We start from the raw sequence: 25,315 nt of genomic DNA, 5'->3' as shown, positions 1-25,315 counted from the left end.
TGCCACTGCTCCTGAAAAAATCTGCTAGGTGTGAAGGTCTGATTAAAATGTCTCTTGATTTTAGAGTAAGAGGGAAGGGATCCCCATTTCTGATAGGTCTTTACTGAAACTGCCCTGGGAGCATGGGGAGAGGTAAAGTAAAAGGTTGTGCAAGTTATCCTTGAAGGAACAATTTTGGAGAACTGCTTGATGAAAAAGCACAAGGTCCTGTCACAGTTGTCTGAGTATACATATTCTTAAAGAGTCATGAAAACTTGTATTTAAACATCTTAGACAAATATGGTAACAAAAGTACTGCAAACATCTTAAATGAGGCATTCCTTCATGGCGTGGTGTAACCTTTTCAGCTGAATAATAACCACCTAGAAAGAAGTACTAGTAAAAAGGTACATATAAGAGTATAGTAGCTTTAGCAGAATATGCATCTGCTGGGTACAAGATACCTCCAACCTTAATTATATTTCAGAAACAGCATGTTTTTGTACTTGGTTGTGCAATAACAATGCTACCGAAAAGGGCAGTTTAAAGAAAACAACATACAAAACTCAAGAACAGAGTCTATTTGTTTTATTTCATCTTGCATTTGTGTTTGTAAAGCAAAGCATTCTATACATATTATTTAGCTATTTACTGCCATTCTACACCCATTATTGACCTAATTGCAGAAAGACAAATGCAGGGACAAACTTGTTCAAATGAGAATAGAGACAATGCTTTTCTGACTTGGGACAAATACTTATTTAAAAATAAGACAGTGCTCATGGGTTTCTTTTATTAACAGTTAATGGCTCAATTCACAGAACTTTTGAGTCACCATGGAACACGCAGCAAAATGCAATGCGATAATACATAATGTCTCTTCACTAAATATTCTGCAGAAGAAGAATACTATGGTAACAGCTGAGCTACTGATTGATCAAACACCTAAACGGAAAGAATCTGGCAAGATGGATGATACCTTTTAGATACGAGATGATCCCATACTTCTTTATGTAGGCAAAACCCCCTTCAGTGTCACAGTCATTACGAATGATTATCTGAAAATACTTCTATATGTATTTTAAAGTAATGTGAGCCAACATTATAGCATGTATCATAGTTTAAGAAAGACCTAAAGAATCCCTTCAATAAGTCCAAGTACTTTGACACGTTTCAAAGCCGACTAACAATGTAATGGCTTAACAAAGGAAAAAGTATAATTAATTTTTGTTTTGTTTCTTAACACTATTTTTAACTATGAAAAATCACACTACCAGAATATCTTTAAAACCACTACTATGAGATATGGAGAAAACAGAAACAAAATGAGAGTATGAGTCAGAAGGGGAATTTTACTGAAACAAAAAAATATTTTAAAGCACTACATTAAAGTATTTTAATAAATCACTTTGCAGCTTAAAATGAACAAAGTTGACAGTCAGCTGTGGCACCTATGAGACGTCTGAAAGTTTCTCGCTAATAGGCTGATCTAAACCAAAAAGTTGTAAGATTTCCAGTCAGACAAATACTTCTTCCATTACAGCTGTTTCCTATGTTGGCCACTTCACTGTATGTGTATGAATGGATGAATAAAATGATGAATAGGCTAAAGAGGTTTTCTCTCAACATGTATCCATTATTTCCCTCTTATCGTTTTAAAACAGGAAATTTTTTTTCACGTACTTTCTGAGTCACAGACCCATTTCTTGAGGAACTACTGCTACAGTAAATTGCACAGAAATACTTCAAACAAGGGTTATATATGCCACACTTAGAATTTCCAGCCCAAGACATGCAGGTGTTGCAACCAAAGCAAAACAATGGAATACTAACAGAGAATGAATATTCATTTACAGTTTTGCAAATAGAGCAAAACCAACCAGAACTTAAAGATTTACTTTCACAATTCACATGTTGAAAGTTGTTTTAAGGAATTTTTGATTGTGGTGTACAATACAAAGAGGTCTTTAGAACTAACTTGCTCTCAGTAGCACATCGCAATGAAAGTACAGGAGCACGCAACATCAATTCGTTATTGGAAATAACACACAAGTCAGTATCTCTGCTAGCTGCAGAATTCCAGGCTCTTAGCCCTCTGCAATATGTGGCCCTGAAATTGTTTGGATGTGCAATGTATTTAACTTAGTTTAAGTGGCAAACTCGCATGGTGCTATGCCTTAAAACCTTCCAATAAAAAGTATACATGTTGATTATAAATGCCAAGCGTGTTTAAAATGTCTTACCATTTCCAAAAGCAAAACCACACAATTTTATCAAGTATTTAAACAGCAATAAATAATTAGTTCTTCTGAAATTCAGAGAAGAGGTGCATTCAGCTATCACTAAAAACAGCATCAGGTACTAACACTTTAGTCTACATTATGTGTATGGTGAAACAACATACCCAACCTGACAGCACGCACACTGGAAAACATGAACATTTCTTTTAAGCAAACTCAAAGCCATAACACTGCTAATTTTTCCCCTAGTATTATTTTTCTGGGAAAATAGGTGAAGTTGAGAGAAAACAAAAAGTAGTAAAAGCTCTTCTTAAAATTCATCACCATATTTCACAGTCACATGAAGGAAGCTGTGCTCTGTGTATTCCAAGGGAATATCTTTGCAAGCATCTGGAAGTAGGTATTTTTCTCTTCTGCGTGGAAGTAGAGGGAGGGAGAAACCCCTCTCTTGAAGAAAAAAAGAAGACTGGACACTCAAATCCTGCTCCCTTTGCAGCCAGGATAAATACTGCCAGCTGCTACAGGGACAGGGGCAGGATTTTCTCCTTAGACCATCTGAACAACAGTTTCCTTCAGCCCTATCATTTAATTTTAAAGTGGAATTTGTTTTATACGGCAGACCAATAAGTACCCTAGGAGCTTGATTGGTTGGTGCCTAATGAAATTGCTTTTGCTGACATTAGACACATTAGGATAGTGATTAAAACACTTAATGATCCTTCCTGATTTTAAATTGCTAGCTTATATTTGTGAGATGCCATGAAAATATCCTTTTCCTTCCTTTCCTCCACCCTAATCCTGCTTCTCCTTGCCCTTTTTCTCTTCATGATCCTTAGAGTGGTGCTCACTCGCACCAGCCTGATCACAAACCAAGTGATAACATGATGTTGAACACTGTATTGTTTAAAATATGCACCCCCCCCCCCAAATATAAACACTGAAAGACGGTCATCAATAAAATACAATTTCCTGGTTCAAAGTTCAAACTGTTCCTAAATGTGGGAACACCGAGGATATTAATATAAAGTGAAATCCAAAGAACAAACTTTAACTTTCTACAATATTTGATGAAAAAAGATAATCCTGTGAATGTAAAAACAAGTATAAAAGCTTTACTTTTGAGCTTCAATGTGGAAGACAGTGATACATTGCCAGATAATAGTGTTGGAATGGCATTCCTATGACAACAAAGCCATTTTTCGTGCCCTTATACAAAAACTGCATACTATATCACCTTCCAGTGGGAAACGTGTATAAAATGAACGCTTATCCTCAAATACTGTTAAACACTAGAAATACCAGGTTTGGAAACTATGCCTGAAAAGGGGGGAAACACAAGAGCTGTAAAAAGTTCTGTTTTCCCTGATGAATCTGATCAAGATTCTTCAGCTGAAATTATACTTACAGAAAGAAGAAGTAAATTTGCTTATATACTAAAACCTGCTGTGCCAGAAGTGAATATATGGAATTTTATGCTGAATACAAACTTTAAGACAACAGAAACTAAAAAAGTAGAAATTTTTGTACATTTTAGCACCATTATAAAGTTAAGACTTGAATGCCGGGTCTGTCACTGTGGCTGTACCTTGCAGCTGGTGTAGCTAATGTGAAGCAGATTGACTTCAGTGATCTTTGAGAGAAGAATAACAGGATTTGCTGATCACAACAAATGATGTAAATTTACTTTTTCTTTTTTGTTTTGTGCGTCTTTTAAAATTAATTTTTAGCCTTATTTTTATCAGGCAGCCAGAGTGCATTTCTGTCAGCTAAATCCAAGTCCGAGTCCTTTTGGTCTTTGGATAGCTCGTATTGGTTCTGCGATCCCTTTGCCGTCCGGTCCTAGGCCCGTACCAGGGGTCCAGCCCATGCTCTGAAGCATTCTGTTCCCAATGTTGTTTTCTGGGATTGGTTGGGTGTTTTCACCTACAAACCCTGAGATTAAAGAAACACACAGCATTAATCAGCACTGCCTGCCATGTGGAGAAGAGCAGGATAATCTCCCTTAAAGCTTTAAACCTTCTTTATTCTCCTAATTCATCTAACGGGTTGCTAGAACAGGCTGTCTTTGCACATGTTGACCTCCTGGTTGCATATGATTCTAAATAATACAGTCTTACGCTTTGCTTTATTTTTAATGTTTTTAAAGACTCATTCAGTTTTCAAGAATGACAGATAGTGTCACAGATATTTTATATTCCAACACAGTGGATTTTACATCTAAGAACATCCATCACCTAAACAAGTCTACCAATACATCTGCAAGATTACCTGAATTTCTGGTCCTATGCAGTTACTAAGCCGAGGCACATCATAGTAATACAACCATCTTTCCATTATTAGCAATAAGTGGTCTACTATTCTGAAACTCAGCTATATTTTTACTCAGTTTCTCTTTTACTGAACTTTGTAAGAGAGATCTGACACATGGGAGTTTGCTTTTGGTATTTTCAATGCCACTAAGTGTTGTTTATACTTTTCCCCCCATACTACTGAGATCTCTGAGAAAAGCTGCACATGTACAGCAGAAAACATCATCATGATTGCAGGTATTGATAGAAAAGATTAATTTTTTGATAACAGATTTTATTTTTTTCCATGAATGCATCATAAAAATTAAGCAACAAAGCAGTTTTTTTTCCCTTCATCAACCAAATTCCTCGAGCTAGAATATGGAGATGAGGCATGAATAAGCCTTCCCATATACAACTGTCTTACATGAGTGATACAGATGACATTTATTTCCAGAATCTGCATGAAAACTTATCAAATGACACCATACAAACTATTTTAAAAAGGGCTGCAGCTTTTGAACTAACATAAGCAGTTGCACATGGGTAGCTGGATTTTGTTTTCAGCTTTGCTAAACATCTTCCTCCCCCCGCTAACAGAACAAAATCCCACCATGTGCCCTGCTTCAAATTGTATCTGTTCAACTTTCTACCTATTCACTCTGGCCTGCTACTTTCTGAAAAATATGGTAGGAGGAGACTATGGTTTTGTGTTCTTGGGGACTATAATGTCTTCAGTCAAGGCTTTGCCACTGACAAGCTGGGTCATAATTGTATTAACTCACTAAAGAGCACAAGGAAAGTTGAATGTGCACTTCTGAAAAGCCTCAGAACACACACAGAAGAAACCACATTCAGACAGAAGTTCAAATGAGAGGCGCATGTTAAAAACCTTGCAATGATTGTGATGATGAATTTACAGTATTATCAGTAAGCACAGTCCAGAATTATCCACTATAGATCTGTTCACACTCAGTACTGGCTACATAAAAGGCAGATAGCTTTCTAGTGTCTTAGTTCCTGAGTCAAAGGAAACGGACTGAGAGGAGGCATCCTTTAATACCGGTTTGAAGCTATGCTTACAATAAAGGCTTTTAAGTCAGCAGCTTCCAATCCCCAAGAGGGGTCCTCTTGAACTGACCAGCACAAAATTCAATGTCCAAACTTCCTTTCTTTTCAGGCCCCCACAGGCAGATGCAATTTTCATACACAAGTCCCTGACACTGACTGGCATACACAACACAGGCTTTGCAACCTTCTTAGTTATACTTTCTAGGTCAAAGAAGGGAAAGAAAAAAGGTCACTGTTCAACTAAGGTTCTGGTAAGCCTCTCAGGTAAAATCCTGAAAGTGTGTTTTGGTGCACCTTTTACAACACGTGATGGTAAGAAATGGAACATCATTCCAATATACATCCTTGGAATAATTAAGGGAGAAACTTGACAGGGAAAAATGATCTAACAGCTGCCAAGCAGGAAAGAGCAAGGTTGTATTTCATGGCATCTAAGAACTGGAAAAATGAAGCCATTTGTAATGCTGCTTAGGCATAGACAGCCATGCTGCTGGAATGATATGCAAGGCATAGCCTGAGACAACTTAAACAGCTTTTTTGTTAGTCTATTTAGAGGAAAGACCCACAGACCTTTTCCTGTAACAGATGTACCTTTCTATATGGATTTGAATTCTAAAGACAGCCAGAGCCACCTCACAAAAAAAGATAAATGAAAGATAAATTGTGTTATTTAATAAACTGATGTTTCTACTTTTGATATTTTTTGAAGTAGCTCAGCAGGTTTTTTCTGTGACTGACAGGACTATTGGAATACTTTTGTTTTTAAAGATATAATTACTTCTAGAATGTATACTATTTTCCCCTCCACTGTACATACTTCTGCGTCTCCTGTTAGAAGCCTGAAAGCTCTCCTGAAGAGTTCTGCTCTTATTCATCACCAGATTAAAAAACAGAAAAGAAAAGGAGCAGAAACCACCATAAACTTGGCTTCACAACCCACTTTTGAGCAAACAGTCAGACAACATACAGTGCCCAAAGGCTGATGTGTTTGGAGGCTTTGTATTTCAGCAAGAATAAGGCCAAATCAGAAAGCCACCCAACTTGCCTATAATACTAATTGACCACTTACTCTTTCTCTTACTCCTTCATTTGCAAATGAAGTGAATATGGATAGCTTTTAATTTTGAAAAATATTTAATATATGCAGACCACTCCTTTTCAATAGTCAGGTTTCACATAAATATCTACATCTGTCTTTAATATCCCTGCAATTTTCAACCGTCATTTGGAAGATTTATCTGTAATGCAACGTATTTCACTTGATTCAGAGGAATATGGACAATGGTATTGCCCTCTTCCTCCATTACACCACCAATCGCCAATTGTAAGACAAAATCTGCATTGCTGGTTGATTGCCTGACAGGAGAGAGCTGCTAAAAATCAGGCTACACTGTGTACTATTCCCCTGACCCCCATTCCTGTGCTTTGGGCTTTTATTTTCTAATTAAAAGCAGTAATTGTCCTTTCAATATTCATCTTCAAGTTCAATTTTTAATTCATGCCTATGGCACTTCTTGGACTAGCCAGTAGGGCCTGTTAGAGAGAATGGTCCAAGCACATTGGCCTTGAAAGTGGCTGTTATCTCTGGGATGTGATCAGCCTTGACCCACCCAGGAGCAAGAGCAAAAGAACCCACTGCACTGTCCTACAAAACATAACCATGCAAAACCCACGCAAGAAAAACCTGTTTCTAAGTTTACTGCTCTGTGAGGTTCTGTGGGGTTCCAGGAGCTACGAGGAACGCACAGACAAAATATTTTTAGCAACCCTAACAACTTGATGCTGCAGATGAGTAGTCTGCATGTAAAGTGCCTGCCGTTACACAAGCAAGGAGCAAACACTGAGGAACAGCAACCTGCTTGAAAAGACAGCACTGTAAAATGTCCTCACTTATGTTCCTTCTCTTTGCAATACTGGTAAATGAAAGTTAGAAAAAAAAAAGACAATCCTAAAACCTTTGTGTATATGAACAGACACACTTCAAGGTCTACACATATGACATTACATACACGGAAGAGGGAAGCTCTGAGCAGAGAGGCAAAACTGTGAAGGGGGAAAACAAAAAATTTTGTTTAATTTTGGTATGATATTTATGACGGCATTAAAGGCATGTTTCAATGAAAAATAAAGGTATGTCGTTTTTTCTTAGCAGCTGTTGAGACAGGTATGTCCTGGTTAAACAGTACACTAGCATTCAGTGCCATACCCTTGATTTTACAGTGATTGCCATGAATTAATTTAATTCCATCTGTAAGCTAAAATCAGATCAGAGGTCTAATGCTGCTGCAGGCTCCACATCTGTTTAATCATTTTTGGATACAACAGCTTGCAAAAGTTCAGGTTTTAAATTTGCTTCATATTTAAGGAACAATGTTACACCAGTGTGCAACATCTCCAGCCGGAAACAAACGAGCCTGTGCACAGTTCTGGTCTGACAGATAAATTCTATTTGCAAAATGCTTCTAAAAAAAAATAAATATCACTATTTAGGTTATCATTTATTACAGAATAATAAAGGAAATGTGATCCTATAAGCCATTATTGTGACAATATTTATACGGCCCAATTGCTGGATAAGAATAAAGCACGTTTAGTTTATATTGGGGTGACTAAAACCAGAATATTGCTAGGTTCAATCTCTTAACCCTATCTAAGAAAGTGTGGGGTTTTTTTTGTTTTTTTTTTTTTTGTGTGTGTGTTTTTTAAACAGTTCTGAGAAAATGACACTGTACATAAATACAGTCGTGGCCTTTCATCTTTCTTTTATACGATTAAGACTTGTGAGCAGAACAGCAATGACTTTGCAGAGCATACATACCAGAACTATTATTTCCTCTTCTATCACTCCCAGCAGCCTTAAATCCTTTAAATCCTTTCCTAGAAGGATCTTTTTTTTGCCTGGGTAATTTTTGCAATACATGGCCTGCTAACCCTTACCCCCTACCCTGGATCTCACTTATGTCTATCACAGCAGACTCAGTCTTTCTACCCTCAAATCTTCCAAGGAGCATTGTGGATGGTAATTCACTTGCGTAATTGGCTCAAGAGATGAAAATCTTGTATCTGCCTCTCTTAGCCACTAATCTATCCAGCTGACTGCAAGCCTAATTGGCAGCTTGTTTAGTAATTTGGCTCCTAAAGTGTTGTATTGATGTTGGATAAACAGCCAATGGAAGGAGAAACGATACATGCTGCTTCATTTTAAAAGCTAGTGCACATTCCCCTTCATTTTCTGAAAGCATTTAATATTCCATCTCTCCTTTTGCTTTTCTGACTCCTCACTAGACAGATGAGCTCAGAACAGTAGGGACTGATCCTGAGACACAAGACAATTTTACAAGGAATTTAATCAGAATAACACATTGCTGCATCTTCTTATGCCAGCTCTAACTAGCAAAATGGGAATCACACTGCCTGGATGCTTGTATTGTTAAAAGTGGTTTGGATAATTGTGCAGTCAGCATCATGAGCAGAGCCGACAGCCGTACTGTGATTTCTAAAATCAGTGCTTTTCAAAATTCAGTATACTATGGCTGCATAGCCAAAAAAAAAAACCCACCATGTTATGAAAATGTTATTATTGAGCTAAATATTTGAGACTGCATTTTTATACCAGACTTTTATGTATCCCTCATACTGGGCTATCTAAGACTCTGCCTGAAGAATAACTTCAGAATAACTATAGCTCAGGTGAGCCCGCTTGCATCGTATTTTATTCTAGCTAGCAGAGAAAGAAAAATTGCAGAGGACAGAGCTATAACTGCAGTAGGTGTTTTGAACTTCCATATCTACCCAGCAGCCACAGCAGGGTTTTGTTATTGTCTGCATTGCCATGGTTTCATTCCCCAATACTGCCCCATTGTTCAGTCTGAAGAAGGCTCGGGGGGGGGATCTTATCACTCTCTACAACTACCTGAAAGGAGGATGGAGTGAGGAAGTGGCTGATCTCTTATCCCAAGTAACAAGTGATAGGACAAGAGGAAATGGCCTCAAACTCCACCAGGGTAGGTTTAGACTGGCTATGTTGGGGAATTCCTTCCCCAAAGGAATGGTTCCTTCCCCAGAGGAATGCTCAGGCGTTCGAACAGGCTGCCTAGGGCAGTGGTGGAGTCACCATCCCTGCAAGTGTTCCCACACTGTACAGATGAGGCCCTCAGTGACATGGGTTAGTGGTGGCCTTGGTAGTGTTGGACTAAAGGTTGGATTTGATGATCTTAAAGGTCTTTTCCAACCTGTTTGAGCCTATGATTGCAAGAAATTGTTGCATAATTGCAGCATGGGTAAATGCATTATTTCTTGCAGCATAGACTTAAATCAATTTTCAACTCCTGTGAATATATAAACATAAATCCACACACTGATGAAAAATTGAGACTCAATTTAGCTTCAACTGGTCATCCAGAATCACAGATTACTTGGAAATAGCATTGCTGGTGTTCTTCTCCCTCCATGCTCTATTAGACTACGCTGTGTGTAAAGAAGTTAACTTTATGCCCATTCAGTCTTTACTACTATTAAAATTGGTTGGGAAGATTTGGAATGATTAGACTCACATTTATCACTCAGCTAGGGGAATCTCTTTAATAACCAAAAAATGTCTTTTCACTTGGGTCCAAGGGTGGTCAGGTTTATGCCTTGCCTATGCTGACAGACCATCACCAGATGGCATTTTGGGAGTAGTTTTCTTACTGAGGACCTTTCCAAACCCCTCAAAACTTGTCAAAATTGTTCCCTTCTGATAAGCATTCTCTGACTTTTAAGTTAAGACTTGTAACCTTACACCGAAACCCCAGGGAAAGGATTTAAATCACAGTAATACTTTCAAAACGGACAGCGTGTTTATTGTTAATTTCAGCAGAAAGATGGAGGATTAAACTGATATTGGAACTATGTACATTGCAGCAGCTCTATCTGACCCTAACTCAATTTGGGATCGATTGTAGGGATAGTGGAGATGAAGTTCCACTTCTGTTATTATGTAATGTAAGTTCCACTTCTATTCTGTGCTTTTGTGGTTGGATATCGAATTATCTTCATTTAAAAATGAAGATTAATCCATTACAGCTAAGCAAATACGTCTGCATAATTTTTACTATGGGCTAAATAACCTGTTGCCTATTTATTTATGCAAACAATGCTCACTGTAATCTATCAGTAAAGAAGGCATCAGAATATAAAAGTTATTACATTAGCATTGGCAGTGTCAATATATAGGCTGAAATCCATCAGCAAATTCTCAGTATAAGCTTGGTTCTTGTTGCACTGTGGCTCTTCTGAAGTTCCTCATTACTCTGCTATTTATATGTAAGGGGCCTTGTTTGAACCAGTGATCTCAAGCTCAACATGAAAAGTCTATTGCTTGGAAAGGACAGCGGTTTCCAATACCAGATGGCACTCTGCAACCTTTTAAGTTTTGAACTGATTTAGTGAGACTATATGGTAAGAGAAACAAAAAATGGAACAAATTTAATCTGCTGCATAAACCAACCCAAGGAAGAAGAGTATCCATAGGCCAGACTGTCAAGCAGATATGTTGCGTATGCCAGAAAGGACTTCAGTAGACTAAGGATAAGAAATACCGCAAGGCAATAAGGGAAAGCATTCATAACACATGCCAACGTTGTATTACCCTCTGAAAAGAGATTTCTGCCTAGGAGTTGTATATTTAGCATAAAAAAACCACAACAGTGAATCAAGCTAAAAAGAAAGTAGGCATATGTTTGTCTAGAGTTTTGGTAATAAACTGCCAGTTCACCCAAGTACACAAAAGTCTACCCTTCTTCTACAAATATCTCACTAAGTTGACCTTCACCACAAACTTAGCCTCAGCCACCTCTGTTACCACAGTGCAATCACCATTTTTTTCAAATCACCATTTTGGTACTGTAGATATTCAGGTCTGATTTTTAATCACTGACATATTAAGCATCAGCAAAATAGTTTGCTTAGCTGTTCCGTTGGCAATTTTTAAAAAGGAATGAAAACATGTACCCTTTTGATTACCTTGTTAAAGTGAGTCATGATAGCATTATTGCAGTGCTCAGTACTTCTGCTGTAATTAAGAATCTGTCATATTTTTCATTAAAACACATTCTTTAAAATGAGACTTTTAACTTGGTCACTTCAATCAGCACTGGCCTGAAGTGTAGCATGCCAACGAGATAAAGAAAATGACAGCTGAAATTTGCTTTTGCAAAACGTAAGTGTTAAAGTCCCCATAAAATGCAATAATTTATATTTTATATGCACATTCCCTGTATTTTAAGTAGAAAATCACTTTTTCTTTTCAAAATTAGTTTTTGCAGGTTTTCTACACTGCTCCAAACTGCAAACATCAGAGCAAAAAGAGTGTTTTCCAATGGAAATAAATGGCTATTTATAAGGCACATCAATGAAACTTTTCTTGTTCTGAATCAAAATTTCTACATTCTGTAAATTAAGTTATTAAAATCCCACAGATATGAAACAGAACTGGATGATTTTTCCCAGTGTTTAAGATCCAGAGGTTTCTTATTAAAAACCAAACAAAAAAGAAATTAAGAGGTCTTTGGGATTTAATAGGAGTTGACTGAGAAAAAAAGCTTGTACAGAAAAAGACAGAATTAGTAGGAAAGGAAAGGAACTGGACTAAATGCATAGTCAATGTATGAATATAGCATCTAAAATTTTGTAGGATCTACTGATTTGCTATGAGCCTAAGTAATGTAAGGCTGAGAAGACCGTAAAACTTTCTCAAAGCATGCATTCCAGGTAGTAATAACACTTTGCAGAGAATGTCCTTTCTCTTCCATAGAAGTTCTTTGGTGTTTTGTTATTATTTTCATTAATAGAGGACCCAGTTTTGGTAGGACTATTTCCATGATAATGTATTAGCTTGTCTAAGAGGTTTTTATACGAATTTCAGGGAACTGTATCGCTGCAATGAAATACGTCAGGGTGTCATATGACACAGTTCTGCCACTCAGGTAGTCAGAGAGGGCACAAAGTCAGTGAGAGTGTGACCTGGTCGCAAATCTGATTAGAATCACTGAAATTATATTGGTTTCATGGAATAAGCTGTGCAAAAAAGTACATTTTTTATAACACACACCACCTAATTCTTGAAAGAAATCATAGGAAGTAAATGATCTTTACTAGTATCTTTTTTAGTTGATGTACTAATGAGCTATGTTCAATAATGCACAGATGGGACTATATCAAGTATCCACAAAACAGAAAATGGAAAATGTATCCTAGTAAAAAAGGCAGAATAGGACACTCCTGCCTCAGTACTGTCAGCTCCTAACAATCCACACTTGAATTATCTCCCATTTTCTACACTGATTCGAACACAGAGTTTCTTCACCTTTACAAATGACATTTTTGAAACTATAAAATGCTCTTTGCTGCTGAAACTTTCTTGTTTCAGTACTTTCTCATTGCTGTACAAGTAAATCTACATCCTTTGTTACTAGTATACACAAACCTACTGGTATATGACTTTGACTCTGGACTGAGAACAGGCTATAAATTTAGAAATCAATACCTACCTCTATCAATATTCATTTTACTTTTTCAATACAAAATACTAAGGTGAAAGAGCAGTAAATAAGCTGGAGTACTGAAACAAATTGGGTGTTCTTGTCACAATTAATAAATGTTTAACCAATCACACTGCTTGCTACAGAAGTCTATGGCTTTGTAAGGTGTCTGAAAGTAGCAGGGGCTACCCTTGTGAGATTCCAAACCAGAGAACAGGTTTTGATACTTTATCAGGACCCCCAGTCATTCTTTTCAGTACTGCTGAAGCTAAACATATAAATTACCATTTTCAACACCATACAGTGTGATAAGGACTAGCTTAACAATGGAAATTATTCAAAAAATGCACAAAATAATTAAAAAAAATACTATTTTGAACAGATTAGCTCATATTGGATGAAACTTTGCTAATCTGTAGCACACACAGCTCAAGAAAACATTCACAGACAGCCTTTCAGGATTTGCTACGATGTTAAATAGGGACAATTATTAGCAGAAGGTTTCTTCCCACTTCCAACTTTTGTTCGTGTAAATAATTTTGCCTTTCTTTCAAGAAAAAAGGTTTACAAATTCTTCTCCATAAAATTTAGTCCTTCTGCTCCTTTATGTTAGCTAACTATAACTACTGAAAGAAGAATAATCAAAAAGTGATCTTTCATTTTAATCCAAATGGATTTCCATTCTAAAACAAGACCCTGTTTCTTTCATTAAATGGCAAGAAATACTGACAATGACAAATAAACAAGGATTGTGATGGCTAAACAATAATTTACCTGTAGGAAGGTTAGCTTTTGAGAAAGCTCTAGTAATTTATACACTGTAATTTATAAACATTATTTAATTTATATAAGTAATTTACAAATATTACCTAAACGTATGTTACAAGTTTACTCAAAGTTTACCAAAGTTTCTATTTGCTTAAAAATATACAATGATGAAAGGCAGAAAAAAACCTTATATAAAGACCATAGAAAAAAAAATAATCACAATCCTCCTGCCCAGAACAAAATTGAAAATAGCACCTTGAGCCTGAAAAAGAAAAACTCACACATTAGTTACAAGGTACCTCATACGATACCGTTATCCACCACCATTACCTGTCACTCTCCATATAAGGGCACATTTGGGGGGCAAAAAAATCTCTAAAATTGTGAATAGATAGATATATAACATTGAATGACCACATAATATATTTGCCTTAGTATCAAAATATTGGCTTTGCAAAGTTACGCAGAGGAGCTAGCTCGTAAAATAAAATACTTAATGTTGAAAGCCCAAGGTAAAATGAATAACAAAATTAATTTCATGATACTTCATACCCTCTCAGTACAAAGTGACATCCTCTAGTACTTGAAAGTTGTGAAGTGAAAATCACCTTGTAGAAATAATGATATTATTCTCTCTTCAGCCATTAAGTATTTTTCTTTCTCACTTCACATATGTTCAGAGTCTTAGAAACTGACCCACACATTCTCTTTTTCCACACTGCTGCCACTGAGGTGCTTTTATAACATTTTTAATGCTATTCTTGGTCTGTTGCTGCCACTGAGGTTCGAAACAAAGAAGTTTCAGGAGGGTGAATTCAGCTGGAATACAAATATTAGGCTTCTGTAAAGACACCTATTTAGAATATACTTGAAAAACTGTATGTGTTATCTATGTTGCTACAGTAATGAATATGACAAGGAGATGCAATTCACAGTTCCATATTAGCAATACATAAAAAGCCTTACAGAGGCACACACACATCTAATCCATCCAGCATGCACCATATATAATTAATACAACAAACTGATGAGAGTCCTATAAATCACTCCCAAATATTGAAAAAGTCATTTCACAGCTGTGACATCAGCAAAATGCATCCAGTGGTGGTGACCTCCCATCTGTAAAAATCTTCCAGGAATGTGCTTACAAGTGCTCCCTATCTAATCTACAGCACTCATTTTATCTCCTTAACATTTCCATTGCTTGCCCAAGAATTCACATACTATCTTTATTGTGAAGGGTATTTATATAGTATTCATATGCATTCCTCACAGAAAAAAGATACCTCATGTCTCCTACCTTGTAATGCTTCAACAGACATAAGCAGTAATCTTTACTGTCTATGATTCTCGCTATATGAAAACAAAGATGCATTCTCTTTAAAGGCTTGACTACAAAGGACTAGAAATCAGAAATGTCTGAAGGAGAATTAAGAGACCCTATTTATTTCTTAATCTCTATTAACAAATAAAAATAGATCATACCTGAAGTTATATGGGAAGTTACTGAATTTATCAAGCATTTCTCTGGGTCACTGACCTACTGCTTTGTATTTAGAGATTTAACATCGTGCGTTTTGTGTTCTGTCTCAGGGAAATTGGTTACCTGTAGGTCCTGGCAGGGGAGCAGCTTTCCTTCTCCGTTTGATGTCTCCCATGCACAATGATCCTAAATGTACACTGGTTTGCCTGCAAGTAATTACAGAAGAAAACTATTAACAAAGGAAGAAAACCACCACGTAAATGCACAGCTTGTATAATCTGAACCTGTATCAAAACATTCTCAACTGAGATGAAGCTGCACAATCATGCCACCAATCTTGTTTATATCAAAGTATAATTATGTTTGTTGACAAGCACTCAGTATCTAAATGCAGCATCGTAAATTGTTGCAGGAATGAATAATACAAAGGGAATGCTTTTTAATTTTCAAAACTGGCAATCTTTCTAGCTCAACATAAAACAAAAACACTGCTGCTCCTAACAGGAAAATAGCTAAGATTAAATATCTACAGAGGTCACAATACTGTTGGTATTGTGATCAGTTGGCTAGTAACACCCCACTGCCAGAACATCATTTATTACATGAAGACCATTCTCACTTTAAGGTAACTTGAAGAATGAATGATAAAACATGAAAGAGTAAACTCTTTGAAGGTGCATGGAATAAACCTGTAGCACAGCAATTTGTCCTTTTCTAATTCACTGGCAAGTTGTGAGAATGATAACATAGAAGCACAGTATCTGTTATACTCATTAAAGAATTATGAGCTTCCACTTGGAGACTGGAAAATTGGTGGAACTGCAGAGGATGACAAACAAGCAAATCTTATTGCTTTAAAGCCAGCAATTAGAAGTCAGGTACCACCGAAAAGGGTACATTTGGAATTTCCAAATATTGAATTTTGGAATATAACCTTAAAGGACAGTTAGAGTTATTTATCTTCAAGTAATATACAGTGCTTAAAGAATGGAATATATGTAGCTGGCATTTTTCTGGGGAAGAACTAGAACAGAAGGGAGGAAAAGGCAGTAATTTCTATACTTCACAATCTTAATACGTCTCCATAAATGTTACAGAGAACTGTGATTCTTACCACAGAGGTGCAGTGAATGTTGATAAAATTACAAGCTGAGAATTGCATCTGACAGTCTAGTGTAGCACAGTAACACTCTGTCACTCACGGGATCTGGTTTCAGTGAGGATATATGGCTTATCCTTCATTGCATTTATAAACTTTTTAAAGCTGTACTGCTTCTAAATGAATAACAAATGGTCATATAATGTTGAGAGACCTCAGATCTACTCAATAATGTAAGAGTGATAACAATTCCTTGATGAAAAAGACGACAATGTACAATTCTTGACATACTTTGCCTAAAATGTTACAGTACATTAACAAGTACCAGAGTGCTTTTATTTAAATAATAAAATATTCCAAGAAACTTAAGTTTCACACAGGAGTGCATCTCGCTTCACGTAATGAAACCTTATTTCAACACTTACTGAATTCTCTTTGTTCTAAACCACATATTTTCCTTACAACTCTTCTATGTTGAAACTGCATTCTATTTTAACATTTAGATACTGAACACAGTTGAACTAGTTTTAACACAGTGATAAATTTCAGTTCTAAATATAGAAAGAAACCCTTTCATAATTGACTGTACAATATTCATATTTAAATACAATATGGGGAAACAGTTCTTAGAGAAAGAAACATTTGAGATGTTTAATTATCAATAGATTGATATTTAATACTGATATTAAACATGCAGAATAAGTTGTGTGGTAAATTCGATGCTAAACAGAGTACAACTGTCCATTTTCTCTTCCAAATGAAAAAGGGAGAAAGTCTCCAGGAATACAAGCAGGATGAAAGATAAAAATTAATAAAGTCAGGCAATTGAACCTGAAGACCTGAGCTACAGCAGTAACAGCACCAGCGTTTGAGTTATTTTACCCAGAATTGATTATCTGTTACACTACATTGAGATATCTAGATTATTGATCTGTAAGATTATGGTACTAGGGTCTCCCCACTTTTCCTCCAGGCACACCAAATGGAGTTGCAACAAATAACACTAAGTAAGGACTACTTTGTTATTGTTGTCACCCTTCATGTAGAACATAGCAGTTACTTTTTAATTTAAAATCAATGAACGTCTGAAAGGCAGCCTTGTTCCTTCAGCATAAATGAATCATTCGCCTTTGCTGAGCACAACAACCCCGTCACCAGCCAAGGTGAGAGTGGGTATTTCTTTGTTGTCGACAAAAACTCTGTACACCACAAATAAATAACAATATACCAGAGCATAAATTAAGCTTTGTCAAACCTGGTTTTATGGTCACTAACATCAAACATTAAGCTAGTTCGGGATTCTAAAGCAGCATTTGCTTTTGCCAGGTCTTAACATTTGATACGCGCTGCCAATGTAGATCACAGTAAAACAAAAAGCTTTTTTACAATGATTTTTAAGAGGAACAGACACAAAATATCACTGCTCTGGAACTGGCAGCTTAGACAAAATGAAGTAGTGTTCTGATGCTGAACACTACATTTTGAAATGCTTGTAATGGGAGTATTATAAATGAGGGAGAACTTTGACTCTTAATCAGACTAAGTTCAGCATTATGTTTCTTAGCATTAAATCAGAAGAGCACAGATTACGGAGAGGAAGAAAGCTATTTGCCTGACTTTTCTCTACTTACCCCTAGCTTGCTTCCAGCTATTGTTTATAAATAGTGCTCTGGAGGGAAGCTAGGCATTTTATTAGGGAAAAAAATAAAACTTGTTAAGACCACCTTGCCTGAAAACTTGGCTTTTGACGTGCTGGTGACAGGGACTGGAGCAAGCAGTGTCAAACGGAATAATTTCTAAGGAAAGACAACAGGAACTTGTCGCCTCATTGTATGCATTTACAAATAGAGGATTTTCAGAGTATTAGGCCTAGTTAAAGCTGCCCTCTGGATAAAAAGTGTTCCCAAGCAGCCTCAGACAAGCTTGGGAGACAAACAGATGTGACTATGGTCCCTGGCGTTTGGCAAGAACACTCACTGTCAATAAGAAAAATATGAGCATGGACAGGGCATCAGCTGCACCGCGGCCGAGCAGGCCTGCAAGTGTCATAGCAGTGGCAAAGTTGTGGCAGAGAGAAACGAGAGGGTTGCAAAAGTCAGGCTGCTGTGAACTTGCACTGGCGTGCCAAGAATTTTGTTGTTGTTGTTGTTGTGTCGTGCCTCACTGTATTGAGCAAAAAGACTGGAAAAGCCACTGCCAATTTGTATTAATTTTCCATCATGCGCAGTGTTGAGATTCTCCTTTCTAGGTGGTACATAAGAACCTCCAAAAATGAAGAGAGGCTGGGAAGGCAGTAACAGCAGAATAGCAGTTGCAATAAAAAAACAGTAAACACTCCAGAAAGGGTTTTGATATAGCAAGTGTTTTTATAGAAGCAATGAGATGTAAAACAATTCACAAGCACCTATACGTTCCTGTGACAAACATTCACTGAAAGAAACTGTTACCTCCTTCTTAAATAGTTGCACTCTCCCTACAATTTCTTTTTTCAAGGAAATTGCCCTTAATATGGTAACATGCCTAGAACTCCCTCTTTAAGCTCCTCCAGCATTCCTATCTACACTTACATGACAGGATCTCTTTGTCTGTAATTTCTATAGCTCAATAAACAAATATTTTTGATGAGTGCCTTTTCTGCAGTTACACACGTGCACCTCCCCAAGCCATTTTTAGGAAGCTATGTCAGACTTTTATCTACCCTGACCTACGCAGTCAACGCACCATTCCTAAAAAAGCATCTTGCTCTGCAGGTGAACCTACAGCTACACTGCTCCAATTGTAAGCCACCTTTGGAGAAACTAAGAACATAAAGTGGTTCTTAACCCTTTCATGAGCAGTTATGATTTTTGCTGCTATCAGAGGTCCAGTCATTGAGAAGAGTAATACAGTAAAATGGGTGTAGAACAGCAGATACTCCTGAAATTGAGTTCTAGCTCTCTGGGTTATTACATGGGTTGGAAGGGACCTTAAAGCTCCCCTGCCACGGGCAGGGACACCCTCCACTAGATCATGTTGCTTCAAGCACCTTCCAACGTGGCCTTGAACACTGCCAGGGATAAGGCAGCCGCAGCTTCTCTGGGCAGTCTGTGCCAGTGCCTCACCACCCTCACAGTGAAGAATTTCTTCCTAATACCTAATCTACATATACGCTCTTCTATCTTAAAGCCATTCTCCCTTGTCCTATCCCTACATGCTGTAATGTGGCAATTGTTCCCCAGTCTCTTCAGAAAGGTGCACTGACTGCAGTGTTACACAGCATGTAGTTTCACACGCATTGATACAATGGCTTGAACTACCAAGGCCACCACTGCACAAAGGGGAACTGCCTACTAACATACTAAAACCAAAACATTTGTGATTTTATTTTATATGTCTCACCGCAACATGCCCGTGGTTCACTTCACTTTGTCTGTCTGCTGTCACTTTCTTTGCAAGCCGCAATCCTTTATTTAGTATCAGTGCAGTTGCTTTTGCTGATGCACTGTAACTGCGCCAATGTTTACATCACTAAGGCAAACTTAATTTTGCCCCTTAGTATATTTAGTGTTAAGCCACTTACCAGATGACACTACAGCATGGCTAATATAACTTGTAAGTAATGGAAGTGATGGTTTTATGTTCTGTTTGTGTCAAAAATGCATAGAAGTACTGATTACTAACAGGCAGAGGGTGTGTTTAGACTGATTTCTATTTCATAGCTAGGTAAATTAGTAATGATCAATACTTCCCTATCACTACATTCCAATTAACATCTCTCTCACCTGAAGAACAAATGCACAGTAAACAGTGACACACTGTTCAGCCACAGTATCAAGGGCATTCCTGCAGATGGCTGTACAACTCAGCAAGTTCATCACTGCTGAATGCTTCAGCTAATGGAGAGGTTTGATAAAAGCCTTTAAGTGAGCTTCTTTCACAAGACATTACAATAAGGCAAGAGTTGGCTGGTTTGCATTTTAGAAGGGACCTGAGAGAATTATTTTGAAGGCAAAATCTAACTGAAACTGTCAGTTCTCAGTCTTAAAATATAGATATGAATATGGATATGACTAAAGAGAGAATGCAGTGAGGACCACAAGTCACATAAAGCTTGAATGATGAAAAATTTCCTATAAACTGAAACTGAGTAGGGTGTGTGTGAGGCAACATTCACAAACAGCAGACAAAAAAATGAAAAACCAGAAGAACTCAACAACTCACAGTTGCATAACAGAGAAGCAAGCCAATAAAATGATCAAAAAAAATGGAATGTGTGGAACATTATAAAATCAAAGAATAATCTGAGCAAACACCCCATTATTTAAGTTTTGTTTACACAAAAATGTCACAGAAATGGTTCTCGTATCATTAAACAGAATGGACCTGTAGTACAGATTATCTCATTTCTTAAATGGCTTAAAATGCAGACATTGCTGTATCTGGTGGCCAATGACATCCATGAGCACTGCTTAAATAAGAGAGCTTGGGTGAACTTCAGCTTTCACTGTACCTTCCCAACCTCCACACGTGGCAGACAATGGATTCAAGAGCGTCTGAGCCCATGGAATAGTTTATAATCAGTTTAGAGGTAAACACCATTAAGCCTATTATTTCTACATGTAAAGGTAAATTCTAAATACATGGAGTAGGCAACTGGTGGTGTAAATTTGGAAAGAATATTCTGTATTAGCAAGGTATAGCAAACACTTCTAATCTTTGTCGCTGGAATGTATCTCAATATAACCACAGAAAAGATACACGATGACTTCTTAATATTACACTGAAATATGCAACACAGGTTTTGTTTTGAGGAAAAACAGATGAAAAACAATGGCTAAGGAATTTCAGAAGGAAATATTTCCTCTATTCTTTTGTAGCATACAGCTTGCCCAAAACACGGACACAGCCTCTGGTCTCCATTTGAACGCCCAGAGAAGAGTAACATGAAACATCCATTCTTTTGCTCTCTAAAATATGCACAGCATGTGCACTTCCCGTAGATGCACAGGACACTACTTTGAGGTCAACATTCTTGGGGAGTAGATTAAGACACATGGGTGTGAACATAACAGTTGCTTTAACAAGGAAGATTTGGACTCCACATCTTAATATCAGGAGCAATCCTGAAAAACAACTCACCGATGTTTTATTAAAAATATTTGAGATAAACCTCACTCAATACAAACTTACCTGACTCTAGTCATATCAATGTGTGAAAGCACTTTCGTTATTGGTATATTTGTGATAGACAGAAATGTGCCAAATGGTGGCGATCTAGGCACTCAGCATATTAAAAGCCAGACTGCTCGCCACAGTCTACATCAAAGCTGCTGCAACAGCTGTATTCTTGGTGAACAATTCCTCACTTGTGCCTTTCTTCCAGAAAAAAATACATACTTTTGATACTGGGACACTGAAATATGCTCACACTGCACACAAGATCTACCTCTACTTCTACCAAACCCTCTCAGTGGATGAGAAGAATGTCACAAGCTTTTAAGAAACCTGTGAAAGCAGCACTGGGGATACACAGGATCAGGAGACAGATTCTTAGAAATCAGAGACTTAGAAATCACTTCCTCTGGTTTGCTTGGGTTTGGTTTTAATGTGTGAAATAATTCACTAATACACTCATATTCCCCCATCATCATCCCTGATGTTCACAGTATTAGAAGTATTTCTCTCTTGGCTAGGAGTAGTAGACCAGTACTGCTGTAAATTAGTCTTGACTACAAATTAGATGAAAAGTCCTTACAGAAACTTCTCATTCAGTGCTAAAGAGCTAGCAACAGAATAATGAAATACGATGCATGTTCAACGTATCCATAATTTTTAATGCTTATGAAGATGAATATATATTTCTTCTTGGTATGAATTTTCTCAGACATCAGTCAGGTGGAATGGTGGAATCAGTTCCACACCTGATTCCTCCACATCTTTTACAAATAGTAAAGCTTCCCTTCAGACTTGACTGAATGACATCATCTACACAACAGATTGCTTTACCTGCCTCCATAAGTGTGAAAACCATTCTATTAACCAGAAGAGCTATGGCCTTTATTTTCCTTTTATTACACCTTAAACAGATGTGATAAAACCGTGCAACTCCATCAGACTCCTTTCATCCTATGCCAATCTGTTCACAACATAACTTTAAACATAAGGATGACAGACCTGTATTACTGAAAGTCCTAGTGCAACGTTATTATGAAAAGAATACAATCTTCCCCTGGCCCTATCAGATTACCTCATCACCTACCACTATATCCTAATATGTTCTGTTTTGTTATCTTTTTCAGCACTTTCAAGTGTCATTCAGACACAGCAGTCACCCAAAATTTACCTGAACTCTACGAATCTACACATTCAACTCCATCCTGTATAACTTTACCAGACACACTGGAAAATGAAAACTCACATCACTGCATATGTTTTGACACCCAATCTCAAGTCATGTTTGTACTTCATTTGTGAATTCATCCTCTAAAAAATGTTTCCCCTCCTCGATGTCTACTGCCCTCAGAAAGGATAATGCATTGTGTTTTTTCTTGTTTCTAATTAGTAATTTAAACATATGTTCAGCATTTAACTCTAAATGTTTGCCTTTTCCCCAAGCTCTAAGACAGCTGTCCAAGATGTGAATGCCAGAAAACATTTAAATATCAACATCTGCTGAATTATGTTAATTTAGTGTAATATAATTGGGCATGAGTTGGAATTGATCAAAAGTATATGAATTACACAAAGGCAAATCCAAACCAGTATCTTGGTGTACAAACAAGTCATGAAGGAACTCTGAGGGAATAAATCCCAAAAACCCACTTTTGTTAAAAATTAAATAGCTAAAACTTACAGTTGTTCTTCCAACAAATGACATGATCTCATATTTTCAAGACAGGAAATGAGTATTTATACTCGTTCAGAATATAAATTTTATATTAATTCAGAATATTTCTAAATGGTTTTTAACAGCAAGTTCCATTAGTGTTCTGTGTCGAGCAACACCTGACAAAAATAATGCTCATATTCATGTAACAACGAAACATAGCTAGAAAATTGTAGTAATAGAATACCATCCTGTTACATGACAATATAGTTTTACAAATTCTAATGTAAATATTCTTTGGTTTCTTCTTTATCTCATGACAACATTGTTGATATTCAACATATATGGGCCCTGATCCAGCTCTGAAGTGATTTGGAAAGTATCGTTATGACTTGAGCAGTCACCATGGGCTTGAACAGATCAACAGAAGGACTTGATAGGTCAGCTAAACTATTTCTTCCAGGTATTTCTGGATACATATTTGTTTACCAAGTATGACATTCACTAAATAAACTCAGTGCAGGACAAATGTATTTCATTGAAAAGAATCTAAAACACATCTTAAAGTTCTGAATTACATTTGTATACAGTTAGGATAAATTATTGCAAACATTATCATCATATTAAAAATCCTTTACTTTTAAATCAGGTATGGAACAAAAAGCAACACTAAAAATCCAAGTATCTATTACAGAAGCTCCAAAATGGAAGAAAGAACATGTCTTATCAGGTTGCAAGCACTTAACACTCAGCCTGTATGGTAATTTCTTTGCCTCTGTGAAGGTGAGCAAGCATGGCCCACTAGAATGCATTTGGTGCGGCATAAGAGACCAGTATTTCAATTACCATAGGAAAACAGGAAGCACAATGTAATGATTTTTAACCAGTCATTCAGACCTAGATCTGGACCTGTGATTCATACGTTTTTTGTCATATTACAGCTACTGTGATAAGTCCTTATCCTACTGCCTTCCAATCAGTTCCAACAAAATAACAGCTCTGCAGCTGGACCCCAGCATCACTCTCCCCCTTAGTCCCTTTCACTTCTCTATTTTTAATACTAGAGAAACAACACTTCAAACAATCTCATTGGGCAAGATAGTACAGTTATAATTCAGTTAATCTGATAAAGAAACAATTCTATGCAAGTTGGGACGTGAGGATGTAAAAAAGTCCCTAAAGCTGACACTGAACATTAAGCCAATTATACTTCTTTACACTCTGCACCCATTCCCCTCAGTAATTGTCACAGAGCTCCACTGAGTACAAGGGGTCTGTCTGTGTAGGAGTGAATGCAAAATTTGACTTTCTAATAGCAAAACAGAGCAGGTAAGTTAAAGAAACATTGGGGTCTTTTTTAGTTTCAAAATTCTTTAATAGCAAAAGCTTTACTTATGCTTATATGTTCTATATTTGTTATTAATCAGCAATATCAATACTTCTAAAATATGCATATAAAGTAACAGGGGGATGGCAAAACTAATTCCAAAATCCAGAAATCAGCAGGCTGAACTGTGCCCTTTGCTTCCCTTTGGCTAGGACAATTACTGAGTGTTAGCTTCCAGAGAGCATGAAATGTATTGTTATGATAAATGACCAAAATCTCAAAACAGCACCAAAGAAAATAAAAATGAAAATGATGTAATTTGAGACAAACTACTCAAGTTTTCTCCAAAACTCTTTCCTTACACAAAACCACAGTCTGAATAGAAGACAGTGTGTCTGTGGTTCTAAATTTTAGTGAACATGCACCAGTGGATGCTGCTTTACATATATGAGATTCAGAGATCCCTTCAAAGATTAGTAGGAACTCAATGTAAAAACTGCACTAGCAGTTTAATTTACAGTAAGAACAGAAAGAGGCAAACCCACCCTTCCTTCATGCATGGCTATTCATCCTTATGTCTGTGATATGAAGCTTTCATGTGCCTGTGTGGTGAGAATCGCTAGTGAGGCTTGAAGTTTTCCATAAAATTAAAGCATCACATACAGGCTCCACTCCGAAATAACAGTCAAACTATCATCACTCCGTCCCCCTCTCCCAAGTGAAAATCTTGCTGGT

General features: G+C 37.0%; 1 protein-coding gene across 1 annotated transcript in view; it reads right to left on the bottom strand.

The window, feature by feature from the left end:
• Positions 1-3,924: 3,924 nt before the first annotated feature.
• GPATCH2 (G-patch domain containing 2) overlaps positions 3,925-25,315 on the bottom strand; it is a 114,525-nt gene continuing 93,134 nt past the window's right edge. Inside the window, exons 9-10 of the mRNA XM_057406431.1 lie at positions 15,473-15,555; positions 3,925-4,151 (exon numbers count right to left, since the gene is read on the bottom strand). Coding sequence (XP_057262414.1) covers positions 3,982-4,151; positions 15,473-15,555 — 253 coding nt within the window. The 3' untranslated portion in view covers positions 3,925-3,981. The remainder of the gene's footprint in view (positions 4,152-15,472; positions 15,556-25,315) is intronic.

Source organism: Pezoporus wallicus, unplaced genomic scaffold (genome assembly GCF_028554395.1).
Source record: "Pezoporus wallicus isolate ANWC-B61680 ecotype Strahan unplaced genomic scaffold, APGP_CSIRO_Pwel_v1 scaffold_2617, whole genome shotgun sequence".
Classification (NCBI taxonomy): Eukaryota; Metazoa; Chordata; class Aves; order Psittaciformes; family Psittacidae; genus Pezoporus; species Pezoporus wallicus.
Note: the sequence above shows the minus strand (reverse complement) of the source record. Positions and strands in the feature narration are given on the sequence as shown.